Here is a 15,508-nt window from a genome sequence, read left to right as displayed (position 1 = left end):
TGCTGTGGTCACACTCACCCCCTTTCTGGGACTCGATCTCTTTCTTGGCCTGTTCCAGGATGCTCTTGATGGCGTCATCTGAGCCTGTCTCTGGTGTGCGGATTCTTGGGGTGATACTGCCTGGGGGAGGCAAGGGGGCATCTGTCAGGGGGACCTGCATGTTGGGGGTCAGTCCCTGGAGCTGGGCAGGGTGAAGGGTTGGTCCCCTCCTCCCTCGAGGGCTCCAGGGCCAGGGCTGGGAGAGGGAGGGCCAGACCTTGAGTGCGTGTGGCAAGACCGCTGTTTAGCCAGTCTGTGTAACCGGATCTACAAATGATTCTGACTTGAAATAGTATTAGTATTAATATTAATAATAATATGATAACAATGATGGCTGCCACCACCATAGCTAACAGTTCTCAAACAGTTACTATGTTCCAGGTGCTGTACTAAGTAGCTTATACTCATTTAACCCTCATAGGAGGCTGGCAGATGGGGACAGATGGGGATACTGAGGCATGTCACTCAGTGGGTGAATGGCAGAGCTGGAACTCAAAACTCAGGTGTTTATGAGGTCAAAGCCTGGGCCATTCACATGGATTACCCTAAAAATCAAGTCTGGCAAGGTTGGCAGGAACCCAGGCCATCTCATGGATGGGTGAACTGAGGCTTGGAGGTCTTCAGGAAATACCTGCCAGGGCAGCTCCTGGGCCCAGCCTTTTCCCCACAATGATCAGCCTGAGCTGTCCCATTAGGCCCATGTGGGGAGCAAGAGGTAGCCAAAGGCCCCAGGAAGGAGGGACGAGGATACATTTCGTTATTTTACAAAGGGGGAGGCTCAGGCACAGAGAGGCAAAGTCACTTGCCCCAGGTGACAAAGCTGGGAGGTGGCAGAACTAGGCTATGACCCCAGAGCCTGTGTTCTCAGCCCCCAGCCAGTCTTTTGCCCTGGGCTTGGCTGGGGAGGCTGGGCCCGAGCCCCTCACCTCGGGATGGGCCCTCACCTCGCTGCCGCACCTGGATGGTCCTCAGAGCCAGCACGTTCTGCTCATCCGACAGGAACTGCTTCATCTTGATGAAGGGCTCCTTGCCCTTCACTGTGAGCTTGCGCCAGGGCTTGGGCCGGGCCAGGATCTCGCTGACCGAGCCCTGTGACAGCCCCAGCACATAGTGGCCAAACACCCGCTGCCCGATGTTGTGTTTGAGCAGCTGCTCCTTCACCTGGAATGCAATCTCCGCCGTGTCCAGCTGCTCCTCCTCGGTTCCGGCCCCTGCCCCAGCTGTGCTGCCCCCACCCCCATCTACAGGCTCGGGGGCCCCGGGTGGCTCAGGGCCAGGAGCTGGGGTGGCAGGGGCCGTGGGCGGCTTGGTGCCATAGAAGGCTGGGGGGAACACCAGCAGGCCACCCGCCTCCCCCTTGAAGGTGGCCGGGGGCATCATATGTTTGGACAGCAGTGTGTCCCCTGCCAGTCTGTCCCCAGAAGCCAGGCTGGGGAAGGGGGACAATGAGAAAGTCCTTGGGCCATCGGGGCCCAGGCCAGGGCCCAGCAGGGGCTGCCCAGGGCTGGGGGACAGGGGGTCTTCAGGCCCTGGCGGTGGCGGGAGCTGTGGAGGCGATGGGTAGGACTGCTCTGTGCCCAAGGAGTCCTTGATGGAATCATCCTCTGAAGGGTCCTCCTCTAGAATGCCAAGAGAGACAGATGGAGGAAAAGAGGAGAGACAGAGAGAAAGACAGAAGCGGACAGTGATGGGGGTGGGGAGAGAGAGAGAGAGAGAGAAAGAGAGACAGAGAGAGAGAGGGAGAGAGACAAGGAAAGAAATCATGAGAGTGACACCCAGAGAGTGACACCAGAGAAACAGAGATAGGGAAACAGACAGAAATAAGAGGGATGCGCAGGGGAGACATGGAGAGAGGCAGCGAGGCAGAGCCAGCGTGAAAGGCAGAAAGAGACAGAAAGGCACAGAGACAGAGATAGAAAGTGGGAGGCAGAGAGACAGTGTAAGACAGAAAGACACACACATGAGGGAGAAATTCAGGGGGAGGACGAGGGGAGAGAGGGCAGCAGGGTGGGGGAGAGAAGTGTTATAGGCATCCAGCAGTACTAAAAGCTACCCTTCTGATTCTGAAATCCCTACCTGTGCAGGCCTGGCCCACATTCCAGTTCTGGGCAGCCACCCCCACCCCATCAAGAACACTCATTGAGCACTTGTTACGTGCTAGCACCTGGCCCCGAGGTGGGGAGTTCAGATCAATGCCCACCTCAGCAGGATGCCCGTTCCTGGTGCCTGCCTTCCAGCCCTCCTCGTCCTAGGCATCCTATGTGTTTGCACTCCCCGTGTGAACAGCACCCACAAAGTGGATCCATTATTGACCCCATTTTATAGATGAGGAAACAGAGGCAGCACAGAGAGTCTTGGCCGGGGCCACATGGCGACAAAGTCATGGAGCCACTGTGTGGGGAGAAGAGCTGAGGAGGTGATCTGGGGAGACAGCAATGTCTACAGGCCATTCCCAGCAGCCTGCTGTGGGGGGTGCAATGTGAATGCCCTCCTTGTGCCCTGTGACCTCTTCCTGCTGCTCACCAAGGATCGGGGATGAGTTGGAGCCTTTTGGAGGGCCTTGGGAGGGCCTGGGTGAGCTGTGTGAGGAAGGCAAGTGTGGACACTATGCAGGGCACTGCCAGCTGGCTTGGCCATGGAGAGCACCCAGCTCAGCACCAGGCACACAGCGGGTGCTCGATCAATGTGCACCCTTCTCTCCATCACTCTCCTGCTTGCGTGGGAGGCAGTGGAGAAGGCCAGAGGCCCACAAACAGCCCCCACCCCGGCCCCTTGGCCCCAAGAGCATCCTGCCTCCCCTACCAGGGCTGGTCAGAAGACCAGGCTTTTCCAGAAGGAATTTCTGCGTGGGGAAGAAGGCCTCCTTTGCCATGAGCAACGAGTCTTCGGGCTTGGACATGCCCTGAGGAGACAAGAAGCTGGGCTGAGAGGGCATGGTGGGCAGACGGCTCTCAAGGTCAGCTTGCAACGCAGGGACAGTGGCCGGAACACTCACCTGCGGGAGGCTGCAGGTGCTAGAGGCCAGCTTCATGGCTTTCAGGATGCTGCCAGAGAAAGTGGAGAGAGTCCAAGGCCAGCCACATTCCCCGGGCTTCGGGAGAGGTCTTGAGAGATACTTCCTCTAGCTCATCTTCCCCGATTGAGAACAACTGCCCCACCCCGTGGACCCTACATAACACTGGACTCAGGGCAACGACAGGCCTTGAGTAGCAGGCCTGTGAACCGGTTCCATCGATACCTGGAGGGGTGTTGCATTAACCCACTCCTACGCTCGCGGGTCCCAGCCAACCTGATCACAAGGCACTGATCACAGCACTGACCACAAGGCTACCCTGCGTGCTCTCCAATAGGTGGCTCTCGATGGCAAAGGGCCATGCATGGTTAGGTTTTGATACCCAAGGTGCCATGGAGAGGAGACAAGGGCATCACAAAATGGGATGTGGTGGGAGGAGGAAGATCATGCACTTTGCCAAGGGCCCCGCACTGCCAAGGAAGAGGGCTGGGGGTTCTGTGGAGCCCTCCTCTGCTGAGTACCTCAGCTCTGTTTTAATTTCTTCATAGTCAGACTGTGCCTGGAGCTTCTCTTCCAGCTTCTAGAGGAGAAAATAAAGATGGTTCAAGGCTGGTCCGCGTCGTTCTGGCTGGGGATGCCCTGCCTAGATCCTGTCTGCACACCTCCTCTCCCAAGGGCTACCTCTATGGCTTCGGACTTGGCCGTGAGCTGCCGCTCCAGGTCCGCAATCTGGTTGGCAGAGGTCTCCTCCAGTTCCTGCAGAGAATTCTGGAGGTGCTGCACATCCTTCAGCAGCCGCAGGATCTCCCGATCCTTGGAGGCCAGGGCAGCCTCAAGCCGGGGGCCTGAGCACAGCGCAAAGTTCACCTTATCCTGAGGACAGAGTGGGGCTTTGAGGGGCTGGGAGGTGTGGGGCAGGGGGCTGCAGGGCTCCACCCCTGAATCCCAAACAGAACGGGAAATCCATCTATGGCATGGCCCCCACGCCGCGCCTCCAGAGTGACTCAGCTCCTCCTTACAGGCTCTAGCTTTCCTCTTCTTACCTCTGAGCCTTTGCTCAGGCCAGTCCTACCAGCCTGGATGATTTCCCTCTATTATTCAAACTGAAGGGGGAATGGGCAGAGGAGGTTTTCTGGAGAAAGATGGGTCCAAACTGTGACGAAGTTTAAGAACAAGTTAGTGATTTGGAAAATCGCTTGGCAGCATTCACCAAGGGCAGACGTGTTTCTGCTTGGTATGTGTAGGGAAAAGCAGCTATCTATGCACCAAGATACACATGTGAACACCAAGATGAATATTCATAGCAATTCTCCCTGTAACAGCCCCAAATTGGGCTCCAAATGCCTCCAAGTGCCCTCCAACCAGAGAATGGATGATCAGGTTGTGGTACATCCACACAATGGAACACTATACAGCATTGAAAATGGATAATCTACAACTAACACCGGCATGAATCACTCTCTCGGATATACTATGAAGTGAAAGAAGCTAGACACAAAAGTGTGTGTGTGTGTGTGTGTGTGTGTGTGTGTTCCAATTAAGATCAGGTAATGAAAACAGGCACACCCCAGCTGTGCTGTTATAAGTCAGGAGAGTGGTTCCCCTTGGGGAGTAGCCCCCGAATGGAAACACAGGAGGGCATTGTTCTGGGTGTTGGGAATATTCTACTTATTGAACTGGTTGCTGGTTACAGTATCTCTGAAAAACTCAACATGCTATACGCTTATGATAAGCTGATAAGCACATTTTTTCTTATATATATTATACTTCAGAACACATTTGTTAAAAAGGAACGAAAAAAAAGGGCAATACCCAGTGAGGAAGTGGTAGGGATTGGGTATTCCCAGCAGAGGTTACCTCACAGATAAAGGTTTAGGTTTCTACACTGGGCACAGTTCCTATCCCAGCGAGATGTTTCCCCTCCATTCCAGGCAGACCCTCAGGGTTAGATGTGAGACCTTGCAGCTACTGCCCTCAGCCCCAAGCCCCATGGCTCCTCCAGATTTTAGGAAATGGCCCCTTTGTCCTGGAAAAAGACAAAGGAGGTTGATGTTTGGAAGGGCCTGAAGTCGGGCTGGTCCTGAGCTCAGTTACAAATGAATTTAAGAAGCGTTAGAAAAAACAAAACCAAAACAAAACAAAACAGAAAACACAACCTACCACTACCAATACTGGCTATTCTTCCAGGGAGATAAATGCCAATTAAAACAGGAAGCGGATGCCATTAACACATTAAATTAATTAGCATCGAGCGCCACTGTTGTGCTCAGAAAAACACCCTCCAAACCGGCAAAATTCCCTATGGCTGATTAGCACAGGCATTTGCTGGGTTCCACGGGGGTTAATTAAGAACCACTGGCAAATTCGTTCTGAGGTGTCCTCATGAGCTCTCTTGCCTTCAGCCTCTCTTGTGCTCACTCTTTGCGTTGTACAGATATACAGGCACATTGCCATATACACACTGCCTCCTGGGACACAGACACAGGGGGACACACCTACAGACATAGCACACACTGACACAAGGACCTGCTGGAGTCCTCCCGCTGACATGCAGACACACAGAAATACCCAGGTATTAAAGAGGTATACTCAGATGGACATGTCACTGTGACACACAGAGACATGTATGTGCTCAGAGATCACATGAGCCGTGGGCAAAAACACCTCAGACACACCCCAAACCTACTACTACTACTACTACGAATAGTATCATCAAATATCCACTGAGCAGAGACTATAGGGTAAGCCCTGTTTTAGGTACTTTACGTGTAATCCTCCCAATAGCTCTACAAGGCAGGTCCAGGTCTTACTTGTACAGATGAGGAAACCGAGGCACAGTTAGATTAAGGATACAGTTATTTGCCCAAAGGCCACCAACAGACACACACATTCATAGTAACACATGTTCATGGAGACATATTCCAATCTTTAAACAGAAAGACAGACACAGGCACACCGGTCTATGTACCAGGGTGTCGGCTGAAGTGAAAACCATGCTGGCCATTTCAGGTTCATGGATGGAGACTGCAAATCACCCTGGAGCAGACCCGTTATTATGTAAGGAATTGGGAATCTAGTCCCTTGGTATGCAGAGATCTTTCTCTGCAGAGAAAGAAGGTGGACCAGCTTACAGAAGAAACCCGAGGCTTTCTGGGAGAGGAGCAATGGAGATTCTTTTTTTTTTTTTTTTTTTTAATGTAGGCTCCATGCCCAACATAGGGCTTGAACTCACTACCCTGAGATCAAGAGCTGCTCTACTGACTGAGCCAGCCAGGTGTCTTGAAATGGAGACCTTAACACATGACAGAAGGGTAGGTTGGGGTGGCTCTGAATGATATCTCTATGACCCCAGGACCCCAGAGGGGCACCAACCAGGAGGAAAGAAAAAGATGCACTAACTAAGCAGGCTTAACACAGGAACCTCAAGGTTGACGACTAAAGACTGGTTCTTTGTAGCACGTGGCTCTCTGGGAAGCCCTACTGGAATCATGTTTTCGGAACTAAGGGCTGACGGGAGTGTCAGTCTCCCATCTCGGTTAAGCGGTCCCACTGCGGTCTGGCAGGAATTGAGAACCAGTGGTCAATGGCGACACCTGGTGGCAACCGCCAAACCGCACCGCCACTCTACAGCTCCAATTACCTCCCTCCCGCCCATTCTTGCCAGGCATCTGGCAATAGAAATGGTCCTCTTTGGCCTGAGTAAGTTGCTGGCATTTTTGGACAATTTGGAGTAAAGAACGGCCTCCAAAGGAGGATGCTGGACTTCCTATTAATCACATATGGAAGCCTGAGCTTGAAGAGAGCTCTGGCTGTAATTTGACCGTCGGCTGGTAAAGCAAGTCATAGTAATTATAGTAAACTATGCATTGACCTGGGCAATGCTATGTCCACTGTATCCACATACAGTCATGTGCATAATTTCACACAGATGCACATGACTGACTCACAAGACGTCATCCACATATTCATACTCACCAACACGGCGTTTCCCAACCTTTCCCTCTGACTCTCCCACCATCCTTACCCCACTGGGTCCCTGGGGGGAGCAGCAGGCCAGGCGGATAGAGCTGTTGACTGAGGCGAGTTGTTCTCGAAGACTTTCTACCTCCCGCTGGGCAGCCTCAGCTCGCTGGGGGTGGGGGGGGGGAGAATTGGGGCAAGCGCAGTTAAGAGGTGAACAGGGCCATACTGGATCCCACCATGGCCCTCTGCCATCACTCTGCATGCCTCAGGCAGGGCTGGGCCTTTGTCTCCAGCTCCCAGGTCTGCAGAGGTGGCTTCCATGAGCTGTGGCAGGCCCTTGGGCAAGTCACTTCCCCTCTCTGGGTCTCAGTTTTCCTCTTGTGAAATGGGGGCAATGAAATACATCTACTGCAGAGGTGTTCCGAAATACATCTACATCAGAATGCCAGTTTACTGAACTGGGTCTATGGTAGATCTTAACTCCTCAAAAATTTCTAAGAAAAAAGCCTGGAAGAGAGACTCCAAGTGTTAACGATGTAGCCTTGTGGCTTTAGAGAGAAATCTGTGCTTTGTCACTCCCTGGTTGTGCGACCTTAGGCAAGAGACTTCATCTGCCCAGCCTCAGTTTCCCTATTTGTAAAATGGGGATGATAAAAGTAACTACCTTCTAGGGTTGTTTTGCAAAGTAAGTGATCTGGTAAAATACAGCTCATTAGGTATCTTAGCCAGGTGCTTGACACATATAAATGTGTCAGTAATTGGTTAACTTTACTAAAACTGGAAGAGCTGTGACTGTATTTTTTCCCTCAGCTGGTGGTGCAGGTTATACTGATTATGGTTGACTTACACGCTGACCTTGGCAATCAAGATGCTATGCCTATTATATGCACATGGAGACCCACACACATCCATGTTCACATTTTGGTAATTTATTTTTTTAACTGATTTGTTCATTTACTCACTGGTATCCTGCCTTGTTACAGAAATGGTTCGAGACAGTTTTGTTTTGGCAAAGGTTTTGGGTGTGTGGGGCTGTAGAGAAATACTTTTATGTTTCCGCACAGTTTGGGCTTTCCAAGCAAATCTGACTGAAATTTAGGACGTGGGCAAAATGACAAGCCTGGAAATCAGCTTGTGACTGATTAGCCAGGAAGAACTGCAGAGGGATTTACCTCTCTGAAGGCATGTGTCTACATGTCAATGGCGGATGACATCCCCTGGGTTGTAAAGCTGGGTTTAAAGTTGCTAGAAACCTACCAGTCTTATCTTCCCCTGGAGAGAAGCATTTGCATTCCACATGTGAAGAACCCAGGATCCTCGCCCTTCTGTTCATACTGGCACTTGGGAGGTAGTTTTCTCCCTCTCTCAGAAAGTTCCTCTCCTATATAACGACCCAGAGTCACATGGGGGGGGGTTTCCTTGCCCACAGTACAAACTCTGGTGCATGCGGGGTGCTATCTGATTCTTGTCACCTCAGGGGTGCGAACTGGGGCGAACTGGCAGGGTTATTACTAGTAATATCAACCTGCTTTGCTCCAGAATCCTCTTGTTCACATTCTGGATAATAATACAGATTTAAAAAACCCTAATACGATGACATTTATTTTCTTCTCCATACTTTCTATAATGAAGTTTTACTTTTAAACTCAGAAAAGAAACATTAAAAAAATTGTTTCCTATCCAAACTACTCTAAGAGCTTTGTTCTCGAGCCTACTTGACGGGCAAAGATCCAAAAGTTTGATGACACACAATACTGGCGAGCTATAAGGAAACAGGCCCTCTTTTAACTTGCTACAGTGAGTGTAAATTGGTACAATTTCACGGTGGGGGGGGGGCAGTTTGGCCACATCTGTCAAATAAAAACGCACAGATCCTCAGCCCAGTAATTCCACTTCTAAGAATTTACCCTATGTAAATTCACACGTGGCTCACGCACGTGTGAAAAGATATCCGTGCAAGGGCGTTCACTGTGGTACCGATGATGATGGTAAAGGATTGGAAATAGCATAAATCTTCATCAACGGGGGACTGGTTAGACCACGGTGGGCAAACTGCAGCCTGATGCCTGTTTCGTAAATTAAATTCTTCTAGTACACAGCCACACTCACTCACTTGCATACCGTCTGCGCTTTCACATACAGCGAAGCTGAACAGCTGTGTCAGAGACCCGCGTACCTAAACATACTTACTCTCTGACCCTTTACGGAAAGTCTGCCATCCCTGGGTTGGGAGACAGTGCGTCCACGTACTACAATGCTACAGGCAGTAAAACAGACGGACTACTTTTATACAGATATGGAATGAGTTCTAAGATATACACATGGAAAAAATAAGGCTCAGAAGGGTGGGTATAGTATATATTATAGTTTGTGTTTTAAAAAGGGGTAAAAGTAGATAGATTCATGGGCTTGTGAATGGATCTCTAGAAGGGACCTTAGAAATAGGTAAGAGAGGCTGCCAGGGGGAGGGGAACCGGAGAGCCAAGTTGGGGAGGGAGAAGGGAGTTCAAACTTTTTGAGTTTTGAACTATGTAAATGTATTGCCTATTCAAAAACATCACCCTATGAATGCTACCCTTTTCCAAGTTTCCTCTACAGGCGGGAGCAGGGCTGCCCTTATGCCTGCACAGCCATCCTCTGGGCCTTTGCTTCTGCTGTGCCTTCTCCTGGAATGCCTTTCCTCCAGAGAACGGCTCCTGGGCTTCAGGACCCAGCTGCAAAGTGTGCTCCTCTGGGGAAATGACCACTTGCTCTGTCATCCTGCTGGCCCCTCTTGGCCATGTCCCTGGCTGCTGGCACTGCAGGGACCCGGGGGCAAGTAGAGATGTGTTGGGCCCTTGAGACTCCAGACAAGACCCCATGGCCACACCTCGCCTCCTTTCAGAGTCTTGCCAGCTTTGTCTACCAGACAGCAACACATCTGAGGCCCGAAGGCAGAGCGCAGGACCCTTTCTACGTAAGTGATAACGGGGACTCGTAGAGGTTAAAGGGCTTTTAAGGACCCGGGCTGGGACTAGAAGATGGGGCCCCAAGGAAGTTTGGGTCCACCCAGTGCTCAGCTGGTGTGGCTGGGATCAAGTGAGAAGGCTGCAGGAGGCCCCTGGTGGGGAGGGAGGGAAAGAAGCCGCTAGGGCTTGTCCCTTGTCACCACCCCAGGCTCTGTGGAACATGGTTCCTCATACAGTCTGGTTGGGACAGACCCACCGCCCAGCTTGGCCTGCGGGCTGGGCTCACCAGTCACTGCTCTGCTGCCTTCCTCCTGCTGTCTGGAGACACCTGGAAAATGTCACCTGCACAGCAGCCACCGGGGAAGGGCACCGGCTTTTCTCTGTAGGCAGCCTCCTGGCCTTTACCCAGGCTGTTCCCTGGCCTGGAATGCCACCCCTCTACATTTTCAATTTATTCGACAGGTGTCAGCAACATGGCCTTTCCTCCAGGATGTCTTCTTCCCTGACCCTTGTGTCTGGTCAGGTGCCCCTTCCCTGACTGTTGCTGCCTGAGTCACCCTATTTCTGAGTGTTCTGCCAGCATCCCCCCTCCTTCTTCTGGGAGCTCAGGGTCCCAAACATCTCCCAGCCCTAGCACTCAGCATGGCACACGGTTCGATACATATTGATTGGGTTCAGTCCCTTTCCCCCTTTGCCCGAGACCCCCACCCTGGCACACGTCTTCTCACCTGATTAGCCTTCTCCAAGTTGGTCATGATCAGGCCGACTTCATCTGCCCTGAGACAGAAAGATAAGACCCTGAGAAGGGCTTCTGGCAGCCACCAGGCTGATAGCCCCAGCCCCTGCCTGAACCTAAGGGTCTCGCAATGGAAGGCTGAGGAGGCTGCCCCCTACCCTTCCTACTGGACAGAAACCAGGCTGGGAGGAAAAGAGCTCAGGCTCTGGGGGAATGGGAACAGGGCCTCAGCACTGCGCCCCTTCCGGGCAGCCTGGCCTCCCGCCTCCCCCAGGGGTCCATTCTCTTAAGCTGTCCACAGAGCTACCACGTGTTTGCCCCTGCTGTGCCTTCTACCCAGGATCCCCTTCCTTAAGAGAACAGGACCCTGAGCTTTAAAGCCCAGCTCTGGGGAGGCTCAGTCAGTTAAGCATCTGACTTCAGCTCAGGTCATGATCTCACAGTTCATGAGTTTGAGCCCTGCATCGGGCTCACCGCTGTCAGCACAAAGCTGACACTTCGGATCATCTGCGTCCTTCTTTCTCTGCCTTTTCCCTGCTCACACACGAGCTCTCTCTCTAAGATAAAACATTAAAAAAAAAAAAAAGATGGAGTGCAAGCTGGTGCAGCCACTCTGGAAAACAGTATGGAGGTTCCTCAAAAAACTAAAAATACAACTACCCTACGACCCAGCAATTGCACTACTAGGTATTTATCCAAGGGAAACAGGTGTGCTGTTTTGAAGGGACACGTGCACCCCAATGTTTATAGCAGCACTATCGACAATAGCCAAAGTATGGAAAGAGCCCAGATGTCCATCGACAGATGAATGGGTAAAAAAGATGTGGTATATATATACAATGGAGTATTACTCAGCAATCAAAAAGAATGGAATCTTGCCATTGGCAACTATGTGGATGGAACTGGAGGGTATTATGCTAAGTGAAATTAGTCAGTCAGAGAAAGACAAATATCATATGACTTCACTCATATGAGGACTTTGAGACAAAACAGATGAACATAAGGGAAGGGAAACAAAAATAATATAAAAACAGGGAGGGGGACAAAACAGAAGAGACTCTTAAATATAGAGAACAAACTGAGGGTTGGTGGAGGGGTTGTGGGAGGGGGATGGGCTAAATGGGGAAGGGGCATTAAGGAACCTAGTCTTGAAATCATTGTTGCACTATATGCTAACTAATTTGGATGTAAATTAAAAATAAAATAAAATTAAAGAAAAAAAAAAGCACGTACTGGCTAATGCAGCAATATTTCCAAGGGTATAAAACACTGCAAAAAGTTTTATGCCACCAGGAAGCCACAGTAATCCAGTTTCAAGGATAGAGAAGAAAATGTCGTGCAGGAAGCGTATGACAAACCACTTCAAACCGGTGTGGAAACGAAGGGACCAGGCATCCAGGATCTGCAAGGTCACTGCTGTGCTGGCACTGGCGGCCCGGCCCCTGCTTGATGCCTGCCCCCCTCCCACCACCGTGCCCTCCAGCCTTTTGTATTAAAATTGGTGGGAGTAGAAAAAAAAAAAAAGAAAAGAAAATTTTAAAACCTAGCTCTAAAGTGTCCTCCTGGGAGGCCTCTCTCAACTTACCCCCAGGGTGGTCATTTGTTTATTTCCTGCCTTCCAACCCCCAGATTGCCAGCATCGAGGGGGCCAGGACAGGCCTCATCCACCTCGGCTGCCTCTCTGCTGAGTGTGGGGTGGGGGACACAAGAGGCCTGCGGGGAGCATCTGGTGACTCTAAGCCGTGCATGCTTTAGGCATGTTCGGGGCCTTCTTCCGTGCAAGCTGTCCCCCTGCCGCCAGCACTCAACCCGGCATTGCATTCTTCACGTGGTCATCTTCTCGTTTTTGGGTTGCATTCTGAAGGTCGTCTCCTTAGGGAAGTCCTCCGTGACTACGCTGGGTAATAGGACCCGCCCTCCCTGTTATTCTCTCTTGCTGCTCTCAGTTCTTCCCTTCTTAGTGTTCACCAGGTGCCCAGAACAGGGCCCAGATGCATACAGTAAGTGCTCAACAGTATCTGTGAAGGAGCGAATTTATCACTGTATATCATCAGTTACCATCTGTCTCTTCTCTTTTGCTGGGGTCAGGGCCACGTTCTGATGTTTCTTCCAGGGACCCAACACAGCACTGGGTAAACAGTAGGTGCTAAATAAGTGTTTGTGGAGTAAGTGATGTCTTATGGCCACGTTGAGTCCAGAGTAATTTAAGTGAATGACACTCGGCTGAGGATTGGCCTGGGTTGCTGTGGTGAAGACAGTCCTAGGAGGTTGGGGTGATGGGGAGGACCCTGCCCAGCAGACCCTGCTCCGCCACGACCCAGAATGTCATGTATACTCTGTGGTGCATGAATGGCACAGCAAATGACTGGTGAACAGCTGTGTGCCTATGGGGGTGGGGAACACAGGGTGCTTAAAGAAACAGGTGCTTCCGGCGGTGAGTCAGAGGGAGAAGACTCAGAAAGAGAAGGCGTATTTGAGAGGGTCAGAGGGAGGAGGCATGTCTGGGAGGGTCAGAGGGAGGAGGCATACCTCAGCAGGGTGTTCACTTACTTGGATGCTGCCTCCTCATCGTATTTCCGCCGCAGTTCCAACAGCTCTGTCTGTGTGGCCTTTAACGCTGGGAAAAAGTAAAGAGCCAGGGTGAAGTGCCCCCTGCTTTCCCCAGGAACCCACTCCTGCTGCAGGGCCCAGAAAGTAGAATGAGGTTCAAGGTAGTGAAGGAAGACCTTCCTTTTGAAGGTCTTTAGAACCAGTGACAGGTAGAGCTTCCTGCCCTTGGAGGGGCTTCAAGCCGGTTGGAGGGCAGATGAGATCACCCTCTAGGAGTTTATGAAGCTCAGGGGACCCAGGCAAGTGGTAGGGGTCTGTCTGTCCCATGGCCTTGGTTATGAGCTGCCCAACATGCTTAGGTCACTCCAGGACCTGGGTGGGGCCATCCATCCATGAGCTCACCCATCCTGAGGTCTGGACCTGGCAGGTGAGGGGGGCAGGGAGGAGCAATGAAGTCAACGGATATGTGTATATTATAATAAATGGGAGATTTCTCATAAAATCCCAGATTTCTGAATCTCCAAAAAATCTTGGTGACATTGGGCCATATGGCAGTGGCTGGCTGGTGCTCAGCAGTGGCCATCTCTTAGTCAAGGCCCAGGTCCTCTAGTTTGCTCCAGATCCCACCCTTTCCTACGGCTTTCCCTAATCTGGCTGCTTGTTTGTGTGTCTGGCCCCTACAGGCACTGCCTTTGCCACCCCTGATTTAATTCTACTTCTCAAGGCCTCTCTCCACAGCAATATGGCCTCTGGGGACGGGGCTCGGACCCCCAGTGGGTCCACTTCCACTTCCTTCCCAAATTCCCCTCTTGCCTTCCTGATTCTAGAATACCTGAGCCTGTGTTCACAGTGTCACTGTCCCCTTCTCCTCCTCCTCCTGGTCTGACGGGGCTGGGGAGCTGCACGGGGCCAGGGAACACATGCCAGATACATACCTGAATGTAGGACTTTGATCTTTTCCTCTGCCTCCCCCAGTCTGGCTGCCAAAGTGATTTGTACTTCTTGAAGGCCCCTGCAGAGAGACTGGGCCTGCTCAGAATGGCTCTGCTCGTGCCTGTGTGGATGGGCCCTGCCTGGGTCCCCAAGGTGGCCCTCCTGTCTTCCTACGCCTCTCACCTGTTCTCTGTAATCTACACCCCTGCCTTTTTACAGGGTCCTTAAACATGACATTCAGGCATTTGGCCACTTTGCTGTTTTGCTGACTGTGTGGCAGCATTCGGGTGGACCTACATCAGGTAGTGACTTTGCCTCTCTGGGCCTCAGTTTCCTCATCTGTACAATAAGGTTTCTAGTGGGGTTTGCCTCTGTGAGTGTTGTGAAACACCTTCAGTATGATGCCTGGTACCCAGTGTTCCCTCAATATCATTAGTTACTATTCCTGTCCCCGGGGAGGCATTTTTTCCCTTCTCTGTGTCAGGAGTTTGGGATGGTCATCCAGCCCACTATAGCCTAGAGCTTAGGTGTGATACAAGTGTCTCAGCAGAGAAACAGGGGCCCTAGCTGGACTGGGGGAAGGTTTATACAAAGCTTGGGTCTTATGTTGTCTGAATCAGAGACTCTAGAGAAGGAACGTTACCTCTGATCCTACACCCTCACCCTCTCACTGAGGGTGAGGTGTGTGTTACACATTGGCAAAGTGGGTGTCTCACTCAAACCAATCCAGCCACATTCATCTCCTTGCTGGTCAAACACACCAGGCATGTTTCTACCTCAGGGCCTTTGCACTGGCTGTCCCCTCTGCGTAGAACATTCTTCCCCTATATATCTTCAAGTTTCACCCCCACCCTCTCAGGGCTTTCCTCACCTTCTCAGTGAGGCCTCCCCTTATACCCTATTTAAAACTTCAGCCTCAATGTCATCCCCCCTTCTCTGCTTTCTTTTCCTTCACAACCCTTATCTTCATGTAGCAGACTTTATCTTGTTTAACTTGTGTCTTCCTCATGAGAAGGTAAACTCCAAGAGGGCAGGGAGGTTTGTCCATTTGTTCACCGCTGTGTCCCTAGATCAGTGCTTGGCACACAGCAGGTGGTCCCATAAGTACATGGAATGAATGAATAGAGGAATAAGTGAATGAAAGGCTAAATGTAATGACCACCATGAAACTGGCCTAGAAAAGCCCCAAGAATCCAGAAATTATAATAATCCAGGTATTACTGCTCCCACATCAGCTGTAAGGGCAACCATCTACTGACATATTCCCAGTGAGCACTGAGCTAAGTGCATACATTCATTCTGACCGGAGACTAGGAGTTGATATGG

The 15,508-nt window shown here is 51.3% G+C and overlaps 1 protein-coding gene across 11 annotated transcripts in view; it reads right to left on the bottom strand.

Annotated features, from left to right (window-relative positions):
- CUX2 (cut like homeobox 2) overlaps nt 1-15,508 on the bottom strand; it is a 282,708-nt gene that overhangs the window by 22,677 nt on the left and 244,523 nt on the right. For 10 of the 11 annotated variants that reach the window (XM_045041718.1, XM_045041720.1, XM_045041719.1 and 7 more), the window contains 10 exons: nt 14,185-14,261; nt 13,250-13,316; nt 10,692-10,740; nt 7,077-7,181; nt 3,734-3,925; nt 3,574-3,632; nt 3,035-3,083; nt 2,842-2,962; nt 984-1,658; nt 19-120 (listed from right to left, as the gene is read on the bottom strand). In XM_045041718.1, coding sequence (XP_044897653.1) covers nt 19-120; nt 984-1,658; nt 2,842-2,962; nt 3,035-3,083; nt 3,574-3,632; nt 3,734-3,925; nt 7,077-7,181; nt 10,692-10,740; nt 13,250-13,316; nt 14,185-14,261 — 1,496 coding nt within the window. The remainder of the gene's footprint in view (nt 1-18; nt 121-983; nt 1,659-2,841; nt 2,963-3,034; nt 3,084-3,573; nt 3,633-3,733; nt 3,926-7,076; nt 7,182-10,691; nt 10,741-13,249; nt 13,317-14,184; nt 14,262-15,508) is intronic. The other variant, XM_019814530.3, reaches the window with a different exon arrangement.

This window comes from Felis catus, chromosome D3 (genome assembly GCF_018350175.1).
Source record: "Felis catus isolate Fca126 chromosome D3, F.catus_Fca126_mat1.0, whole genome shotgun sequence".
Taxonomy (NCBI): domain Eukaryota; kingdom Metazoa; phylum Chordata; class Mammalia; order Carnivora; family Felidae; genus Felis; species Felis catus.
This window is presented reverse-complemented; position numbering and strand designations above follow the sequence as displayed.